Source organism: Emydura macquarii, unplaced genomic scaffold (genome assembly GCF_026122565.2).
Source record: "Emydura macquarii macquarii isolate MOO-44397 ecotype Brisbane River unplaced genomic scaffold, CSIRO-AGI_Emac_v2 contig_450, whole genome shotgun sequence".
NCBI classification, from domain to species: domain Eukaryota; kingdom Metazoa; phylum Chordata; order Testudines; family Chelidae; genus Emydura; species Emydura macquarii.
In genome coordinates, this window is record NW_027130587.1 from 15,928,146 (window position 1) to 15,950,000 (window position 21,855).

Genomic DNA, 21,855 nt, shown 5'->3' on the forward strand with positions numbered 1-21,855 from the left:
CACACCCCTCTGCTGGTGGCAGCTCATTCTTTGTGCTTAACATGACAACAGTGTATGTATTTTTAAATATATCCATGTTAGCAAAACCATAATATTATATCATCTATGATTTGGCACTGGATTTAAAAGAATTCTTAATTTTAAAAAGAATAGACCACTTGCACTGGTGTAAATCAGGAAGATCTCCAGTGAGAGCCATGGAGTTACACCAGAATAAAATCAAAGTTACTGAGTATAAAATCAGACCTATTTCTGTAATAAAAAAGTGAGATATATGTATTATGCTAGACAGAACTTAGGACATTATGTTTAAATAATGGAAAGGCTATTTTTAACTATGAAGATTGGAGGTAGGTTTCGTTGGGTTTCTTTAATGAAAATGACTTTATTTGTTTGAATTGTATTTAAATCCTTTTTAATGGATAACGTTGATAAAGAGCTAACTTGGGAAAAGTTAAATATTGGGATTTACCTTTTGGTAAAGCATACATGATTTTTTGTGTTTGCTTTATTTTTTTCAACATACAACCGTTTGCATGCATGTGTTGATATCAGTCCCAAATGTTGGCATTTTTTCAAAGTTGCTACAATCTGATGAGGATGTTTTGTTTCTGAATCACTTGTTTCTTTGCTCTGGGAAGATTCTAGGTATTGGTGACTACAGAGAGCTATCCCCAGTCTAAATCTGCACATAGAGCTGGCCAGATACTGACAATGCCTCTACCTGGGCATACCTACTTATTGTGGAACTTATTGTGATTCATCTGGATATACATATGAGTCTAGATACTGAATCTGGGGAGTGTGCATAAATACTCCTGTTAATTATCAGCTTCTGTTCTAGAGGACCTAATTTATGCATCTGGTCATATTGTGCTCTTGAATTCTCTCAAAAATCAATCCTTGCAACATGCCCATTGTATAAAATGTATATGTTGCCTATTCTAGCTGTAACAAAATTAAAACTCTAAGTAGGTCACTGCTGCTGTCCCACAGTCTGTGCTCAGTCTATATTTTTTGCTGTGCCACCCTTGTTGGACATGGACTAACCAGGTAGCGCAAAGTGATTTCCATGGATTTTTGGATGGGAGGATGAATTGTTGTGGGGTATAAGTACGGAATTCCCAAACTGTGATTCAGCACGAACAAGACCCAATGGATCTGATGGATGTGGGCCTAATGAATCACAAAAAGCTTTGACAATTTCATTTGATAGTTTGTAAATGGAGTGAAAGGGAGCTTGCCTACTCCAAAGTAGAGCATACAGGCCTACATTTCTGTAGTATCAGCTGTGTGGTCCCCATATTATTGTGGATGTTTATTGTGAAATATGAACACCATAGCTGGTCTGCTTATCAATACCATATAATGAAAGGAACCTTAATTGTCCAGTGTCCACATTCAAAGATTTTCAGAGCTTAATATCTGCTATTTAGAAGCCTAAGGTAAAATTTTCAAAAACACCTAAATGACTTAGGGGCCAAGTTCCATTTTCAAAACTGACTGAGGCATGTGGGATCTCAACTGCCACTGACTTTCAGTTAGACTTAAGCTCCTAAATGTCTACATCACTTTTGAAAGTGGAACTTAGACTCCTAAGTCACTCAGATGCTTTTGAAAATTTATCCCTCGTTTCCAGATAGTATTTCAGAACTCACAACTGAGCCAGGAAACAATACTGTGCATAATCCTCATTTTGTATTGATTATGATTGAATAGATGTAAGAATTTGAAAATGTCTTGTGTAAAATTAAACCCCCAGATAAACATTTTGTCAATATTGCTGTTCTAAGCAATGGAATAATTATTATACCTATAAGTGAATGATCTACTTTAGGAAATTCCTAATGGACTACATAGAAGTAGATGAAATAAGCCACACTGAATGCTGGTAAATAAGAGATTCTTTGGTGCAAGTGGTAACATCAGAAGAGTACTGCAGTAAAAGCACATTAAATATGTATATATATCAAGAAATATTTCATAGAACCAACTGTAATAAATGGATATTTTGTGTAAGAATATAATTATGATGTACTCAGATGTTTATATTAATATTTTGTCCTACAATATAACGTTATAATGGAACAACTTTGATTCCTTGGAAAAATCTTATTATTGTAAAAAAGTAAAATGAATGATGGTGAAGATTATGTGATTCAAATGCAAAGATACTGTATTTTAATATGATGATTATTATTATTATCTAATTGCAGATATGAATGCACTATTTCTTCTGCATTTCAGTAGGATTTTTCAATGAGGGATATAAACTTACTTATATTTTAATTGTATCTTTAAATATAAGAAGAGTTAGCAAAAATGTCTTCAGTAAAATGTTCCATATGTTTGTCCCTCAGTGCACACATATTACTCACATGCATCAGTGGGAGAATATCCCTTTAAGGATTTAAATGCACCATAATTCCAGATTGACAGTGACAAACATTTCAAGCCAGAATGCTGAATTTCAAAGCTTTCAAGAGTAGGAAACTAACTATTGGTATTAATGAAAAGACATGCTACTGTTTATGTTTTAGATGCACATTGTATATGTCAACTATTTTTACTAAATTACCTGGTTCTAATTCAGAGGAACAGAGCAACTTAGATGGCTTGAAATCTCAAAACTAGGTTCAGTCGTAGAACAATAGTGTATTCTTTTCTTAGAGGTGACTAAAATGCAGCACTAGTTCAGGCCAGCTATGAATATCTACAAAATTAGTCATATGTGTAATTTAAAAAAAAATCAATCCCTCAGTAAAATAGACACCTTGATGAAGATAAGGCTACATTCTGGCTAAGGTCTGTAAATGAACCAATGCATGCCTTACTGAATTACTTATGTATGTGAAAAATCAAAAGTCTTAGAACCCTATTAATAAAAAATAATGCAGAAAGCAAAGGGGACGCGCAAACTAGAATGCCTATGTGGAACTTTTATGTGAGCTGTGGAAAAATAAACTAGACATTCAAAAAAGAAAACCTACGGCTTAAACATTTAGCACCAATTCCTGATCCATTTAAAATCAATTATAAGACTCCCACTGACTTTAAAAGGAGTAGGCTTTAGCCCAAATTTTAATAGATTGCATAGAAGAATTCAGGAGTATACAACAACATATATTCATATAGCCTTGTTCAATTAAAAAATAAATATACATTTAGGGAAAACAATATATTTTTTCTTCAGACAAGTGATAGTTTTAAAATTTATCCATGGCCTATGAAACAGTTTTGTTGCATTGCCACTTAAGCAACAAAATGGTGACAAGAGAAAGGAACTGGCACATAATAACCATCTGAGTCATTTTTTGCAAATCTTTCTTCTCCCTTCGGTGTAAACTGCCCCACTTTTTCTTTAATATGGATATTAATTGTTGGAATGAAAAAATAATGAATGAAAGGAAGGAGTGACTAAAATAGAAGAAAATGGTATTGGGGAAAATATTTCTCCTCCTTGATTGTGAAAAAGAAAACTTCTCTTTTAAAAGGAGACTTGTGCTGTGCACAGGCGATGGTGTGCTTCTTAGAGTGAATTCATAATTTTTTAATGATACTTAGTTTATTATTGTTGCATGAAAACGTGGTAACACTAACTTCTGTTCCCTTTACTTTAATTGATACCTATTATGATAGTTTTTTCCATTTAGCTTGTAATTTAGTACTTTTCCTTTCTTTGGTGCAGTCTGCTGGCCAAGCTCTGTGCTTGCTGATGATTTAATGAACAGAAGAATTACCTTGGTGTTTTTGTTTGTTTTTTGTTTGTTTCCCCCCCCCCCCTCTCCCCCAGATGAAGTAACACTTTATTCAGTGGATCTTTTATTATTCATAGTAACACCATTGAGATAAAGACCACATGGCAAACTTGTACTGTCCAGCAGTACTCTCCCTTGGAATTTAATAAACACCTCCGCTGTCACACCTTAAAACATCCAAGTTCTTTTCTGTTGTGTGTGATCAAATATTTATTCCCAAATACCATACACCTAGAAGTGTTTCCATGGAGTTGCAGAGATCAGTTATACAGGTAGTAAAGATGTGTGAATGCAGCTGGCAGATGAAGTAACCAACATTATGAATTCCCAGTCTATCCTTATTGCCAGAGGCAATAGCTGACAGGCCTGAGCGGTCATTGGTTTCCTGTTACTGGTGTTGATAGGGCCCAAGGAATCTTGGCGTCATAGATACTTAAGCTATCCCCCTGCATGAGTGGAGACAGCCAGTGCTGGAGGGTCCTTGTTACACAGAGATGTAATCAATATGGTCTGGAGTCCTTGACCTGAATCTGTAATTACCTGGATGGTATAAAGGTAGTTTGTTGTTACTGATAGTGATTGCATTCAGATCCTTTGTTTATGGTGCTGATCTGTGAAGCAGGGGGAGGATTTGGCCCTTTTTCTGTTCTTCACAGTAATCAAGAGGTTTTAATAAGGTCATATAACAAGCTATTCTTATAAGGGACATCACCTGTTCAGTGCCAAGAAAAACATGATCCCAGCAGTGCGTGTTTTGCAGTTTTACATTCTGTCGGTTCATTAAAAGTGATGCCAGAGCTGTAAATTCTAGCTCTGTTAATTATTACAAATTTTAGTAACAAAATAATTATTTTAATGAGTAATTTAGTATATTACTTATTTGATAATTATTTTACAATATTATTAATAGAACAAATGTAATCATTTGTGGGATCTGATCAGTTTAGTTTTTTATTTACTGAAATGTGCTTTTAAAGACCTACGAGGGTTTTTGTGTGTGAATTGTATAGTGCAGAATGGGGACACTTAAAAAAGGGGTTTTTAAACTTGATCTAGTTGATTCAGTTGGAAAAAATGTTAACTGATGATTTTTAAAGACAGCCTTAAGTCAGAACTGACTGCAGTGGGCAGCTCTGAGATGCCAGAGCAGTATACATGATTACTTCTAGGAGCAGCTATGCCCTATAGACTATGGAGATGTGAAGAGAAATTAAAATGACCTGACACAGCTGATTGGGCACTTGCTGCTGGATCATTGCCTGGCTTGAGAAAGACTCAGCTGCAGGGATGCATGTAGTAACATTAATGTCTTGCAACTACTGGTGGGTGTTACTCTAGGCAGAAGTACAGAAGGAATAAATTGACAGACGGAACTTCGGTGGAGTGGGTAAATGAGAAATTAACAAAATTGTTATATACAGATTTATTTTTTGCCTTTCTAAAAAGAATGTATGGATGTGGTACCGGTGGATGGCTCTGGGGACTGAAGGCCGCTCCTTAGCACAGAATAGAATTCAGGTGCATCAATATCCAGTGCACACTGCCCCGGCTATGTGGAAATGGAAAGACTCGCTCTTTCTGGGACAGAACGTATTTAATCTCTCTGCCCACTTATCATTGGTCTTTCTACTGAGACCGCCAACAAATGAATGAATTAATCTCTTTTGTGATGGTTATTCTTTGAGATGCAGGTGCTGCTCAGATAGAAAATGCTGTTAGATTATTAGCTAGTTTCAAATAGACAGGTGAAAAATCAGATGCCAACAACTTTTGGTTACTATTGATCTGGGACAGATTTGGACTGATGAAGTGGAAAAACTCCATATCACACGATGAATCACCTGACCCATTCAGTTCCCAGAATACTAATCATCTTGCTCAGTTGTTTTTAGCATATGGTAGGCATTATTCTTCAAGAATGTATTCTGCTCATTTCACCTTCTACTATAGAGCACGAACATGTATTTTCTAGATGTAGAGAGTACATAGCCCTTTTACACCTTTGTGAATCAAGAGCAAAGGGCATAGCCTCTTTTGTGAACAAATGGTTGCCACACATAAGGGAGGGCTGCTCTTTGACAATAGAGCTTGTGATACTTATGGGGGCAGGAGAAGTCTGAGGTTCCTTTTACATTTCCTTTCTGGGCATTTTGAGGCCCATTAACTGGTAAAAATATAAATCATATAGACAGTGAGATTTGAAAAAAGTCTTTGATTCAGTTATTAGCAGCTTGAATAGGCCCTCCATAGGTAATGTCATGTTAGTCCCATGGCTGTAAATGTTTACATATGCAGTTCACCTTCTCTGAATTTAAGTAGATTTAAAGACTGTAGAATATTGATTTCCTCACCTCTTGTAATTGAATAGATAAATCAAACTAACCAAATACAGAACAACTGTGTTTCTATACTGTGTGTATTCTGCGGATCTTTTCTAAGTAAGTAATAGTGTGGGTAGCAGTCAAAAAGGTACAGAAAACTTGTTTACAAGGGGCATTTTTGTGTGTTAATAAATAAGGCAGCAGAGAGTTCTTCTAACTGTTTTTATTAAATAACATTAATTTATTTTCAGATATAGAGTATTGGGATACATATGTTTTGTCTTCAGTTGTTCTGTTTAACAATTCTTAGAAGACCTGGGAGCAGACGTATCACATAGGATTTTATTGTACATGTATCATATATAGGATGACCAGATGGCCTGATTTTATAGGGACAGTCCCAATATTCAGGACTTTTTCTTACATATGCGCCTATTAACTCTCAGCCCCTGTCCCAAATTTTCACACTTGCAGTCTGGTCACCCAAATCCTATGTCTGATTGTACAATTAATGATTTTGATCATCTTTCCTCCTATCCCATATCTAGTCATACTTACCAGTTAGATTCATACTAATATTGCCTCACTCTGCACAACTGAAAAACACTCATTAACTTTGTACTGTGGCTTTATTATAGTAAAAGAGTGATATTGTTCCCTTAAGACAGATCTTCATTTAAAAAGAAGAATACTTTTAAAAAGCAAGTTTTATGTTTTATTTTCCAGTTTTTCCTGTACCTTGAACTAATTTTTAAAAACACCATAATAAATTGTTCTCTCAGTTCACAAAACAGACATGATCCTAGCATTAATAATAGATTTCCAGTTTAGTGCACCAAAAGTCAAGAATCCTAAGGATAAGAGCTTAAGCAGAGTTGTGCAAAGCTATGGGGAATGGACTCACAGAGACTAAGTGAACTTTTTCCCACTTTCAGGTGAGGTGATTTTGCTCCCCAGAATGCAGATCAAAACTGAACAAGAACTGAGCTTCATTTCTGGCTGGAAGCAGAATAAATCAGTGTCAGTTGTTTCCTAGTTGAACCATAGCTTATTTCAGGTTCATTGAAAAATCTGTGTACCTTTTTGTGTATGTCCCATTTTGGGGCTTAGTTTCACAAGATTAGCACAGATTAAATAAAATGATGGTGAAGTGTTTAGGCAAATTATTATCCATATTTTGTCTTTTAACTTCATAATTTTAGGAAAAGTCCAGTCGGTGAAGGATCATGGTACTATTTTTTAAGAGAAAAGTTTTACTCCACAAAAAACTTCGGTTTTTCTGTTTTTAATGTAAATAACAAGCCCATGCTGTGATAACAATGAGTGGCTTTGGAAGTAGGAGTTCCTCACGGTAGGCAAGCTATGTAAACTCAGCCTGGCTCTCAAATTTAAAACACAAACCAAAACCCTTTCCTTGGTGAGAGAGGGTGGAAAGATGGTGATTTATTATCAAGTTTCTCATTTCATCTCTGCGGAGACTAGTCCTTTGTGTAGCTGCAGTGGTATTGCTGGGCTCTTGTTCTCTATTAGCTGTCCATGTGCTCCAGTGATAAGGCTGTCAATGGCATTTGTTTTGGGTTCAGCATCTTATGCACTCACCTCACATTTCTCTCCTCGGACTCCCCTCTCTCTCCCTTGCCCCACAAATCCCCAAATGTTAGAAAGCTGTATGTGTGTGTGTATGTCTGTATATAGTGTGTTATATCATGGAATTCATGATTCTGTGGTAGCTGTGAGACAAGTTAAGACTCAATTACTTGGAGATGAAAGCTTGAATGTGATTTTGAAAAGATCTTAACTCTTAAAGAAAGGTTATTTATGTTCACTCCCCCCTCCTTTAACCAAAGGAAATCCCAAGGAAACAGTACCTTTTAATCAAGAGGTCACAAAAAGCAGTGATGTGAATCACATCCATAAGGCTTTCACTGCATTCGTAAACATCACACCCTGTTCTTTTCCACTTTGTCAGTTTTCTCCTTTAATAGATAACAATTACTTGACTAACTCACTTGGCTGAATAGTACAGGTGACAGGGGCTTCTATTGTCAGAGCATGGGAGCATAGGTACTTGAGCTTTCTCAGCTGGTAATTCATGTAGGTGAGTAGTCACTGACAGATTGATTAGCAATACTAATTGTGCATTCTTTGTTGTGTTAAATTACTAATTTGAGATAATCAAATTGTCTAATTTTATTGTTCTTAGTAATTTAACCTGGAAAGAAATTTGCAACTTTCAAACCTTGTATTGCATACTGTTTTTAATTTATCCTCTCTTTTTCTCTCTCTCTCTCTTCTCTCTCTGTGTGTGTGTGTGTGTGTGTGTGTGTGTGTGTGTTGTTTATTCTGTGATTGTAATTTGTGGCACAGGCAACCAGAACACAGGATGGGAGCCATCCTGATCCCCAGCCAACCCACTTGCTGGGATGTCACCATCCCTCCCCTTAAATAGGGTTCAGGGGGCCTATAAAGGATGGGGGTTGACTCCCAGCCATACCAGTCATAGGAGCCCTCACCTCCCCAGCCGCGTTTCTGCTCTTTTTGAAGAATATCTCCTTTAAATCCTTTCCCAATCCATTTTGTCTGATGGCTGTATCCATCTCCTATGGAGTACCTTGCACTGGACATCCACTCCAAGCTTACATGAGTTTGTGACATCATTGCCTGATCCCCTCCCCAAATCCCCAACCCACTGTGGGGAAGGCAAAAAAATGCACCTTGCCTTGGCCAATCTGGTAGTGAGGGGAAAATTCCTTCACAGCCTCCCAAGAAAGGAGCAACTAGCATAATGGCGGCAGCAGATCATCATGGAACTCTGGTACTTCAACTACTTCCATGGCTGGGAGGGTGAGTGCTGCTCAGCTTGAAAAAGAGGGCTTTCACTGCCCAAACATGGGCACATATAGTCCCCTTCTCTTCCGGTCACCAGGATGGGGTATTGTAGGGTTGCCAACAGTCCTTTATTTCAAGGGACATCCCTTATTTTTTCAGCTCTGTACAGCAAGATAGGGACTTGTTGAGTGCTGCAAAAAGCAGCAAGAGATACCCCTGGCAAATGTAGATGATTACATCTGCTTATTATTAATCATAATTAAGATGATGATGATGATAATAATATTGGGAGGAGGGATGGGGTGGGGTGCTAGGAAAATACAGTCCCTTATTTTTGAAATACAATGTTGGCAACCTATGATGAATCAGCATCCCCTCGCTGACCTGGGATGGCACTTCCTCCATGTTGCAGATTATTCCCTGGCTCTCTAGCCACCTTTTCAGGAGCAACACATGGTCTCTGCCACGCTCAAGAAAGGTCCCCTCTACTTAATGTGTGGGGAGAGCATTGTTTCAGTGAAACATCTTGCCATTAAAGAATGATCCAACACATTGCAAATTAAATTGCAACAGAAGTACCATATTCTATTACCATTTATATCAATGGGAAAACTCCCTAATTGACACAAAACTAATCCTTGATTAAAATACAGCTTAAAAACTGACCTTCTAGAAAGCAGCGGTTTGATTGATCATTCTGCAAGACTATAATGGGATTAAAAATATACTGGATAAATTCATAGAAGATGGGTCCATCAGTGGCTATTAGCCAAGATAGGCAGGGATTGCTGTTTTCCAGAGCCTGGAAATGGCCGGCAGGATGGATCACTTGATGATTACCTGTTCTGTTCATTCCCTCTGAAGCACCTGGCATTGACCACTGTTAGAAGACAGGATACTGGGCTAGATGGACCATGGTCTGACCCAGTACGTCCGTTCTTATATTCAGTTAACAGTCATGTCCATGTGAAATCATGGCTGTGACCTCACCAGCATAATAGCTAAATAAAATATGATTGGGGATTCTGCTTCCTATATTACAGTATAGTGGCACTAAGCCCTTCAGGGCATCCATTAATGGTCATTGGTGCAATCCTCTGTTGCTTGAAAACAGTAGTTCTTGTGTCACACAACTCATCCGAGGCATGTACCAGTGGCCCATTAATGCAAGCTCTAGAGTGTCTTATTGCTTAAGTGATACATATTTATTTTCAGCTGGGAAAGCCACCTTCAGTTCATATAATGGTTTTGCCATCTGAAAAACAGCAGTGCACTAACGGATGGTGAATGTCCAAGGCCATAAATCTATTTAAGAAGAAAATATATAATATAGGGGCCTGTACAGTGGTAGCAGAAACACAGACTTATCTTAAACACAAGGTTCATCTAAATTCTAATGTCTGGTCAACTATTAACAGTTGTTAAGTGTTTTGCACAGACACAGTTAAAGCTTAAAATAAGTAAAAAGTGTTGATTCTAATTGGATCTGACACCTCGATCTTCTGTTGTTGAGCAACACATGAGCTGGGATTCCCAATGGGCTCCTCTAGGATACAATATTTATTATGCTCAAGATCTAAGAGCTCCTCGTACTGTTAGAGTTACAAGAGATCTTGAAACCCCACCGTCCTGACTTGTGTTTTCATAAATTGCACAGAAAATATACACTACATATTTGCAAGGATGAATATTCATTGAAGAGATTTCTTTTCCTCTTCTGTATACTCTCGGAAATTAGTTTGTTAAAAATTAATCGGTTTTGTATTTTTTCAGTTTCTGAATGTTCTTGACACCCTAAATCTATACTATTTTGGATGTTTATTTTTAGATTTGCATTAAGTATTAAAGTTAAAAAAAATTATCTATTTGCATAATTAGTTTTACACTCCAGATGTATTTTTTTATGCAAAGCTTTGTTGTAGAAAGGGGTTTCAGTTTACAGAAAACACATTCTCTTATCCCTACTTTTATGCTTTCACTAAATTAAGCCAAACTCTTCTCTTCATCATCTAAAAATCTGCTCTGTCCTCTCCATTCTCACCTTAAAAAACCCCTGTCCAGGCTGATTCTCTTGTTTCAAGTGCTGTAACCTCCTTTGGGCTCCAGGGCTCTGTCAGAAATCGGCTGCTAAGATCATCAACGCTGCTTGCAAGGCTGGCCCTCTTCAGATCCCTTCACCTGGTTCCCCCTTGCTTTCAGCAACAAATTCAGGTTCTTTGTCCTCCTCTTCAAGGAGCTGCACAGCATGTTCTCATTCCACTCTTCCTCACTCACCAAGCTCCACCAAATCTGTAAAATGTACTGCCTCCTTTAGGTCCTTCTCCCTCGCTTGTTCTAGGCCATCTTGCAGGTGACTTCCTGGAGTTGCGATTCTGTCTACTGTGCATCCAATCTTATTCTTCAAAATCTATCCTAAAACCAGTTATTTCAGAAATGTCCAGTCATATCCCCTAAATGTCACCTTCTTTCCAATTGTTGGTTCTTGATTTATGGGGAAGGACTTGAAACTCTGGATTTAGAATATTTATAAAGTTTATATGTCCACCACATTGTCCATAAGAAAGTAGGAACTGAACGCCATTATGTTGTGTTTCCTTTTTTAACTAGCATTACAGTTAACCAATGGGTATCATTTCTAAAGCAGTATATATGCCTGTGATGTGGGCATTATTATATGTTCAAAGAATTAAAGAAAACTCTGCTGTATTTGCTGAATAATAGCTTGTTTGTGAGGAGCATGCACAAAAAAAACCAAAAAAAAAACCAACCCACCCTACCATTGTTTGCCAGTGAAGTAGGACAGAATCAAAGGTGAAAAGAATATTCAGGTTCTTAAAAGTTTGTGCGTTACAAAGAATGGAGAGTAAAAACTGTTTGAAAAAAGGACATGATAGTCTTTAAGCAGCCATATATGGTACAGTTACATATAGTATGTTACCTCAAATACTGTACAAAGTATAAACATCAGAAAACTCATTTAATATTAGCTCATTTAATATTATATATAGTCATTTTTTGTTTATAACCTCTTTAAAAGAAATATGGTATCACTTTTAAAAAATCTTATATAACAACTAAGTTGTTTTACCAGAAATAATTTTTTCCCTGGCTTTTTTCTTTGCTTTATGTATAAACACATTTTTATTAAAAACTAAATATGAGACTGTGGATATATTTGGTGTAGGAGGGGACAGAAGAGGGATGTCTGGGAAGGGACAAAATAATGTATCTTTCCCTAAAGCTTCGACTTTGTTTCTTGTGTTTCAATGCATTAAAAGAGCAGCTGTCACTGCACAACCTTGGTTGGTTGGTGACTAAATAATAATACTTAACACTAAAGCACCATTTTTCATAGAATTCACATCCCTTTTCCAGCATATTTCACATGTAGTATGGAAATATGGGAAATTCATCTGTTTCCATGACGTCTCACCCATTGTTATAGTTTGATTTTTCAATGTGAATGAACCCCAAAATTAAAACAAGGCTCAGTCAAAAATCTCTGAATTTTACATCAAAATAATAAAATATCACATTTTGTGAAATGTTTAACCTGGGCTGAGGTTTCACTTTTATAATGAAACCCAAAATGGGGCAAACTTTGTGTTGCTTTTGCACAGCTCTACCTGTGTCAGTCAAGAACTTGTGTGTGTAACCACCAGCATGGTGTAAAACTTGCAGCAATAATGCTCAGAATAAAGATACATTTTTTGAAGAAGGCTTGGAAGCTAGACGGTTTTACATACTATACTGCAGTGATGAGCACAAGATGGAGACAGCAGATGGAAAGGGAATTACTAACATGGAGAATATTTCAGCTAACTGAGAAAAGCCCTGCCTGGATTCATCAAAGGACAGCAATAGTATGGCAAACAACAAATTGGGTATAGGATGCAAAGTTAAGGTTATGTCAACATTTCCATGATGAATGTCTATTTTCACTATCATTTTAGCTCAGTCATAAAAATGTGCTCTTGGGTAAAGTTTGGGTTTGAGACTCTTTTAAGTCATAGACGTTTCAGATCTTCTTCTCTCCAAGCAATACAGTTAATGGTTTCAGCTCTTGTTTATTTTTATTTATTTGTTGAAATGTAATAGGCCATTAGTGCATAATGTGCACTTGGTCTTGGGATATTTGGGAGGTTCAAGAAATCACTTAAAAACAATAAGAAGTCTAATTTAGAAAAGAGAATGTTCTGCATGTGCACCTATTCTCCCCACTTCCTTACAAATATCTAAAGAAGCTTTTTGTACATGGGTTTAGAACACAGCATCTGCCTTGAAACTAGAGATTTTGATGGTCTCCTTGGAAGCATCAGGGCTATGACATGATAAATCCAGGAACTAAGGAATGCCTGAGAAGGAAATCAGATTTTAAAAAACCACATAAAAATCTAGTAAAAGGGGAGAGAGGTGGTACATCCTGTGATGCAGCACAGCACCTAAGCAATGTCTCCATGAGCTCCTAGCTGAATCCTTTTAAGGTTCTCATTCCAAGCACTAATTTTTGGCTCTCCACCTGATTAAACCACAGAAATAGCTTTTTAAATTACCATGGAATCCTTTTCAAGCACTGAGACAAAAGTGTGAAGTCTGAAATCAAAACATGCAGCTCCAAAGGAACGGGAGCAGATAAGGAAGACAGTCAATAAACCGCTAACTTGCTCATGACCCACTGCTGGTCTCCTGATGGCCAGCTGTGTAACAGAAGTTGTATGTACACTGTACCTGTTCTTGGTGGAATTTTAAAGTTAATGCTACAAAAGTGTTTGTGTAACACTTTTTTGGATCTACTCATGCACAAGTGCTTTAAAACAAGACAAGATGACAGCGCTATGCAGTCTGCAAAATCACCCAGCAAATTCTTCACTAAGATCATACAAGAAATTACTTTAAACCTGGCCACATTAATGAATAGTATGTTTTCAGGAATCAGAATGTCTCTCTAATCCTCCTGAGAACAGCTAACTGAAAGCGTAGACAGATTTCAGAATCACCTGAGAGCAGTGAAACAAAGAGCAGTAGTACTGAAGCAGCTCAAAGAATAACAAACACACATCTGCGCCTCCTAGAAAACAGCATTCTACTTAAAGAATGAAAGTGAAGGGTCCTGAAAATAGACCTCACTATACAACTCTTGGATACATAAGCGCCTCATGAAGCATTTCTAACTTTGATGTCAGATGTATTTAGCAGTTATTTTCATTTTATAAGTAGAATTTAATACTGTATTTAAAACCCAAATCATATAAAATTCCTCCCAATTGTCAGTTCAACCAAAATACAAACATCAATTTTATTCTTTCTTGACCAGACACCATGATGTTGGAGGACCTCATAAAAACATAATTAGGTAGTTGTGTGGTGGCTGTTAAACACAGTGGTAAAGTTAATTTTCCGTTCCAAAATTCATTATTCTTGATCTAGAATAGATTAAATTTTCCCTAATGCTGAAACAGGGTTGAAATATGCAGCCTGTTGGTCAGTGTGATACTTACCTCAGATCACTCATCACCATAGACCTGGCTAGAAGCACAGGATATCAAAGGTCAGATATTCAGATGGAGATTCTCTTTTCTGTGCTATATAAGAAAGCATTTGTTCAATTTATTAATGAAAATATACAATACAAAATAAATGACAATGCTGCAATCTCTCTACAGGTGTTGTGGGAGACATTTGGGGGCATATGTTAGAGCTAGAGTATTTAGCAGTTTTACATGGCATAAAAGGAAACTGAAAATTGAAAACAAAACGGAGTTATTGACCTTCACAACTTCAAATTCTGTAGTGGCGCAGCTGTAATTCAGAATAATTGGAACTGGTTATATTTTACAGAAACTCAAAAAAACTGCCACACATGGCAAAGCATTGAAGCAGCATATAACACTCCTTTTTTCTTCCCAAGCTGATTTATGGCGAAGACACTTTGCTCCCTCAGGATACCAGACAGCATCCTATCCTAGGGCCAACTCTGCAATGTGGAAAAAGGCAGTCAGGTATCTTGATTTACTGCCAGAATTCTCACTGACATCCTGGATATGAAGACTACAGATTTTCTCTGAGGACAGGAAGGTGCTAACTTTTTTTTTTTTTTTTTTTTTTTGAGAGAGAGAGAATGAGAGAGAGAAGCCAAAGGACTGTCCACCATTGGAAACTTATTCTAGGGTATAATGTCACTGAATTTGGAACATCTCCATTTAATCTGTCTTGTCAGGATTTCTATATGTTCCCATAAGTTAGACTCTTCCTAGACGTGGTTACTGAAGGAGGAATGTCACAACTGGGGAGAGGACGGGAACAATTAGAAAAAAAAACTCAAACAGTGGCCTAATCTAAATGAGCTCCCTGTTTTTACTGAACAACTTCCTCATCAAGAAACACTTGTGAATGTCTGCCTCAGGTTCTGAACCCTGGACTCCTGATCCTAAGATGCCTCTTAAGAAAAGTCAGTGGCAGAAAACAGTTGAAATGCGTCTCTGAAGCCTTTGTATTCAAGACTTACAACCACCATCTTCCTTAATTTTGAACAAAAATTATCCAGATCTGGACTGAAGATGCTTGAATGTGATCATGAGTCGCCTTCACTCATATATTGCTTATTGGGCTGTCATTACATGCACTTGTTTAGGTCAGTGATCCACCATTTCATACGTTCCAAGTGGGCCATTGCCTCAACATGTAACCCTTTTATTGTACATTCTATATATTGTCACATGGCACCAAGTACCTAGAAATGCAAGGGTCTCTGATTGATTTTGTTTATCGAGTATTCTAGATAACAGAATAGGCTTGAGTCTGCTCACTCTTACACCATTGTTATTTCATTAACTTCTGTGGAGTTACTCTTGATTTACACCAGTATACTGCGAGGACAATGAGGACCGGTGGGACAGAGTTTTAACCCGAACTCAGATGTTTCTAGTTGCTGTTCTTCAATATCTAATATGAGTGTGCATGTGTGTGTAGACTTAATAGGTTATACACAATTGGGCAATCTAACACAAGGAGGCAGGCAAGCATTTTGCTGAAATTTAAGGTCAATGTATGCCTTTCCTAAGGTTTATTAATCACTAATCATTGTATATTATCCTCAATAGAGTAAGGATGTTCTGAATTTAAAATGTGTTTACAATGAAGTTGAAATATTTTATTTGTGTTTAGTTGTATGCATTTATTATTACAATCCCATTGAGGGAAAAACAGATGAAAAATGTTTTGTTTTCCTTAATTATCCAGTAACACGTAACATCCATTGACTGCCGGCTTCCTGATTCCTTCCCTCTTGCATTGAACTCCACCCCTGGCATGGTCCCAGCCACAGCTTTTAATAGTGCTTTATCCACTGCTTGCGGCGCTTTTAACTTGAACTTTTTATTACAACCAAAGCTAAATTGGGTGACATTTAATACCACAGGTGAGGATGGAGTACTGTGGAAATCCAGGGCTTATGCCAACATATACTCAGTTGCTGAAGGTAGGAGTCAGTAGGTACAGACAGATTTCCCACTTCTCCTTTCGTGTGATCTTTTTTTTTTTTTTTTTCATGGAGCCACCCATATGCTTCCAGCAAGAATGGGGAGCCCACTGCTGACTATTGTACTTGGTAAATTCTGGAGCATGCTTGTAGGAAGTAAACTTGGTGCATGTGTCTTTCTGAAGTATCCAACACAAGTGTTTTCCCTTGGGTTCACACTCGAGTTCCAGAAGAATGGGTGCGGTGGGGATGGGACACGCACACACGCAATCCCTCTCACTTATGGGGCTATTGTCCCATATGCAGCTGGTCATGCCTATCGGTATGTCTACACTTAGAATGCTACAGCTGCACCATCACAGATGTGTCCCTGCTGCACTTCAGCATAGACAACCTACGCCAACAGGAGGGGCTCTCCCATCGGCATAGGTAATCCACCTCCCTGAGAGCTGGTAGCTAGGTCGATGGAAGAATTGACCTAGTGCTGTCTACACAGGGACTTAGTTCAGCTTAACCACGCCACTTGGGGGGGAGTATTTTTCACACCCTCTGACCAAGATAATTAAACCGACCTAATTTACTAGTGTAGATCCTGCCTAAGTGTAACTGTGTATTTCTGGATAACTCATGGAGCTTCATGGACACACACATTGTAACCACATGCTGGCAAATGAGCCTTTGGTTGGTTTTGGGGGTAGAAGATCTTTAATTTGGGCTAACTTGGTGCTGATAATAGGAACCCAGGAGATCCATGTTAGCTGGTGGCAGAGTCTGACTTTAGTATTGCTTTCCCTGTCTTTCCTCTCATTTGTAGTATCAGGGAGTGGGAAATTAAAGTAGCCAACTTATAGAATTTTTCAGTAAAAAAATGGAAAGTATTATGGCCATGCAAAGAGCTCTATTAAAACTCATGACTATACCAACTCCAGGAGGAAAAGCTTTTAAAAAGACAGAAGATACCAGACCGAATACTTGAAGAAATAAACACCAAAATAACCAACAATAGAGGAAAAAGTCTCATTAGATTTTTTGCCATCATAACAATTTGCTGAAGAAGGTATATCTTGGGGCCTAACCATCAGGTCCTTGTCCCTTAGATGATTTGCAAACCTTTGAAATGCGATCCCATTTGGTCATGAATTTTTAAAATCGGTTATTTATAAAGACCTGAAATACTTTTACTAAGCTAATTTGTGAGTGAGTGAGTGACTGAGATTTGTTTTTTAAAACTCAAATGAAAGTTACCATAGAACACTTTGAATCAGAAAGGATTCCAAGCACTCTTGTGTTCTATATTTTAATCTTACTTTTTCCCTTTTAGTTTTTAAATATAGTATACTGTAAAACACTTACATGGAAGTACATTTTACTGTAGAAAACTTAGATAAAAAATTCACTGTATCATAAGTGAACCATTTCCCCCTTGATTTGTGTCCAAAACAAGAAGAAAAACATTGCAGATGCATTATGCATTTTACAAAAGAACATATGCATGTATTTAAATCATTTAGATTTTATCTTTGCTTTCTGTTATTTTTAACTGATGTTATAGTGAACTACGGTATGTTCAGAAAAACAGAGGTTGAAAGCATAGTTTAAAGTTTTATGCACAATAAGATAAGCTAAACTGCAAGTGGTGTTCACTATTTTATGATTTTATTGCAAAGTTTCACTTATGCCTTTTTTTCCTCCCTAACGGAACATGCAACTGGAACTTTGAAAATCTGTTGATGGCTAGATCAGGTTACACTGTAGACAAGATGTACTGTCCCATAGTGCCCTGTGAGGAAAGGAAATCTGTCCTCACTGAAGCTCTGATTCAGAAAAGCATCTATTTTCAGGAAAGATACTTAAAGCACATGCTTAAATGTTTTCCTGAATTGGGGCCCAATAAGAGTATGAAGAATATGAACTTACATGGGTACTAGTGTGATAATACACAATTTCATGCTATGAAAATCTTTTTGATGTGACTGCTAGATTCAATACACTATTATAATTGCTTTTCAGCAGTACTCTAGTAATTTGTTAAAGCAGCATCTTTTAACTGATCACACTAACGCTGATAGCTGAAGTGGAAATTTGAACTATAAAAGAGTGGCAGGGTGGATTTTTTTTTCTTTTTTAAATGTCTGACAACAATCACTCCCACATTGTCATGGGCACACAAATAGAATTCAGCTTGTTGGCCAGTCACAGCTTTTAGTAGCATTTTGCTCTGGCTTCACAGAGCGGCAGTCCATATGCCATGAAATCTCTGACTATCTATTGCAAAATGATGCAGTGTGTGTTGGTCATATACAATGTTAAATTTATGTTGTTGTGTTTATTTTGAATGTCAGAATGAGACACATGGCAGCTACTAAAATGCTTAATGATATATGTGTATGGACATACATGTGGTTTAAGCGCTGACTATGGGCCCAATCTGGCAAACCAACAATGTGGAACTTACAGTGATTTCCATTGGAGTTCAAGAATAGGCCTTGCTGGATCTGGTGCTCTGTTTTTAAATGCCAATCAGAAAATCCCTCCTGCAGTCAGATCCTCTCACACATTTATTAAATTCAAATGTCAGAATTCAGGGTAACGTTTTCATCCCCAACAGCCTGGAGAAATCCACCAAATTTGTTTTTAGTCACTGCTGGATCAGGGTATACAGAGTATCATATGAAGAGGATGCAGTTTATTATATACAGACATTCCCACATTTAAAATGGAGGCAGCAAACAAATGAGGTTATAAAACTATTTCTAATACTGCAATACAATTGTAGAACGTATGCCTGGGTTTTAAATTTCTGCTTTTGAAAGGTGACAACTCCTCTGTTTGTCATTTACTTTAACATTCTATATATTTTTAAACGGTAGTATGGTTTGAAATCTCCAGATGCAACATTTTATGTTAAATGAAGTTGACAGATCAGTGATGTGGAAGGCCATTATCTCACCTTTGTGCTTCTCTACTATAGCCACTTGCCTTTTCCTGTTTCATAATACATTCATTGCGTCATGGTAGAGGAACTTTTTAACACCTATCAGTAACATTAAATAATCAGAAATGCCATACTGATGGTCATGTTAAAAATAAAGGAAGGGCAAAATAGTTTGCTATTTTGACTTTTTAAAGTCTATTTTCTATTCCGTGTGTGTGTATCTGCGTATTCCTATTCCAAGGATTCAAGAAATGGGTCATATTATAAAGTCTGAATGGGATTCTCTGGGTTATACAATGTAAGTATTTTCGATTAGTTTATGAAAAATAAAATTCTTGGACTTAGTAAATATTTTCAGTGTGTTGTTGGAAAGCAACTATATGTTGACTATGAGCTGGCATTAGATCTGTGAATCATTAACAATTAGCTTAACTAACATATTTTGGATGCTGAAACATGCTGGAGATTGACTGGATTCTCAGACATTCCATGTAGTGCTTCACTTCAGATCCATATATCTTTCACATTAGGGTGAACAGACACCCTGAAAGGATATGGTTTGGCCAAAAGGAGGTGATCTTAGGACAATACAGTAATAAACTGGAGTATTCTGTCCTGACGCTGGCTTTAAAGAAGGTTAGTTTACTTAGAAAAGTTACTCCAATCTTTAGATGGACTAATTGATACACAATAGCCTCCTCTGATGTGAAATCACTATCTAGAGAACTGGTTACATGTATTTTCACAAACTTTTGTTCATGTAAAGGTTCCAGTGCAAAGATTTGACAGACAAAAACATTATGTCAATTTATGTGGATTGGAGAAACAATAATACTGGGTTTTGACATCTTGGTCTTGATATAATCCCATTCCCATATATTTTGTCCTATTTAAAGGGAAATTAGTCCCATTTCCTCAAATTACCATGGTGAAATTTCAAAAGATAAGAAGTGCCCTTGAAAAAAGAATCTTCAGTCCACAAATACAGATGAAGCAGTGGTAGTCCAAGCTTCTCATGCTGTCCTGGGAATGTGTCCCAACCCTGACTTTGTGATACTAATGATTGCCACTAGTTCAGTCTCCGTAATGAATCTGTCCTTGTCCTTGTAGCTGAGAATACCAAGAACTGTGGCAAGTAAAGCCAATTGTACTGGTAGGTTACAGCTGCCCACAAAGAACTGGACTGAGACCACCAGTTCAATTCACTTTGGTTATTTATCAGTCATTGGTGGCTTTGTCAGTAGCGACTTTATAAACCAATGAACTGCAGTTACAACATTTGTATATCCTATTATTCCCCTGAATCATCAAGTATCCTGAACCATTTATCTATGAATTTAGAAAATGGATAATCATCATTTGAGCTACTAAAGTTCTGTAATACATTAGTAAGACATAGAATGTCATTTATAGCTTAAAATTCAACCAGCAAGAAACAAATACCCAATATCCCTCCGACTAATGTGGCATCTGGTGCCTTTGATCACCCTTCCCTCTCCTCCTTCAGCACCACAAGCTAACTTTTCAGTTCCAATGTGACTAGTTTAGATTTTGATTCCCACATTTTCTTTTGCCTGTGTGACAGTGTTTTGGTGCAGATTACAGCTGTGCTTAGGCTCCATACAATTGATATGATTAAGCAGCATTTGGTTTCCATATATAGCAAAAAGATGTCAGGATAAAATATTTTTATACATATTTTCAAGCAGTGGGATTAAAGAGGTCTCCAGGTTCTTAAATTTATTTTATTTCATCATACTTGCCATATAAGGAACTTGTAAAAGAACCTGTATTTGAGGGAGGGAAGGGAAGGAGAGAGCCTTTTGCCACGTAACTTTGGGAACACCATGCATCTGGGTCCCATTCAAATCCTGCCACATGTTCCTCCACAGCATTTCTAGATCTGAATTTTTCTTTCTCTCCCCTCTCTTCCCAGTCCCCACCCTCATCTCCCGTCTTGATTACTAGAATAACCTCAGTCTCTCTTGCCTCCCTGTTACCCAAAATGCCACTTCCCCCATCTGAACAAACCTCAGCTGCTAAAAACATCTTCCTTGCTCATCACTCTGACCATCACCATCACACCCTCCCCACTCTTTGAATCCCTCCAGTGGCTCCCTTACTCCATCAGATCAAGTTCAATATCATGGTCCCTGCCTTCAAACCCCTACATAACTGTGCCCATCTCTGTTTATCTCCCTTCGTCTCTTTGTGGTGCCTTCATTCTTTGTGCATTCCAGCAACACTGCCTTGATGCTTCTCACATGCTGCTGTGTATGCATTGTGACTCGCGATTGCTACTGGAAATAAGTAAAAATATCAAGTATAATTTAAAAGGAAATAATATTTGAAAGGTACATCCAGGAGGTTTTCAAACAGATGTGCTTTCTGAGCTATCCATATACATTCCAACTACGATGTACAGGTATTTCTGCATCACATTGTTAGAAAGTCCTCTACATTTTGATGGTGGAAGATCTACAGTTTTTTAAAAAAATAATTAGTTTGATTTCAGTTGTCTCCTCAACATTTCTG

At 37.3% G+C, this 21,855-nt stretch overlaps 1 protein-coding gene across 8 annotated transcripts in view; it reads left to right on the top strand.

Moving 5' to 3' along the window:
* The window catches only part of BCAS3 (BCAS3 microtubule associated cell migration factor), a 451,757-nt gene that overhangs the window by 216,798 nt on the left and 213,104 nt on the right, over positions 1 to 21,855 (top strand). The window contains exon 23 of one of the 8 annotated variants that reach the window (XM_067538143.1): positions 8,447 to 8,494. The exons of the other annotated variants lie outside the window; for them this stretch is intronic. Coding sequence (XP_067394244.1) covers positions 8,447 to 8,478 — 32 coding nt within the window. The 3' untranslated portion in view covers positions 8,479 to 8,494. Of the gene's footprint in view, positions 1 to 8,446; positions 8,495 to 21,855 lie in introns of those variants that run through there. 8 annotated transcript variants of the gene reach the window in all.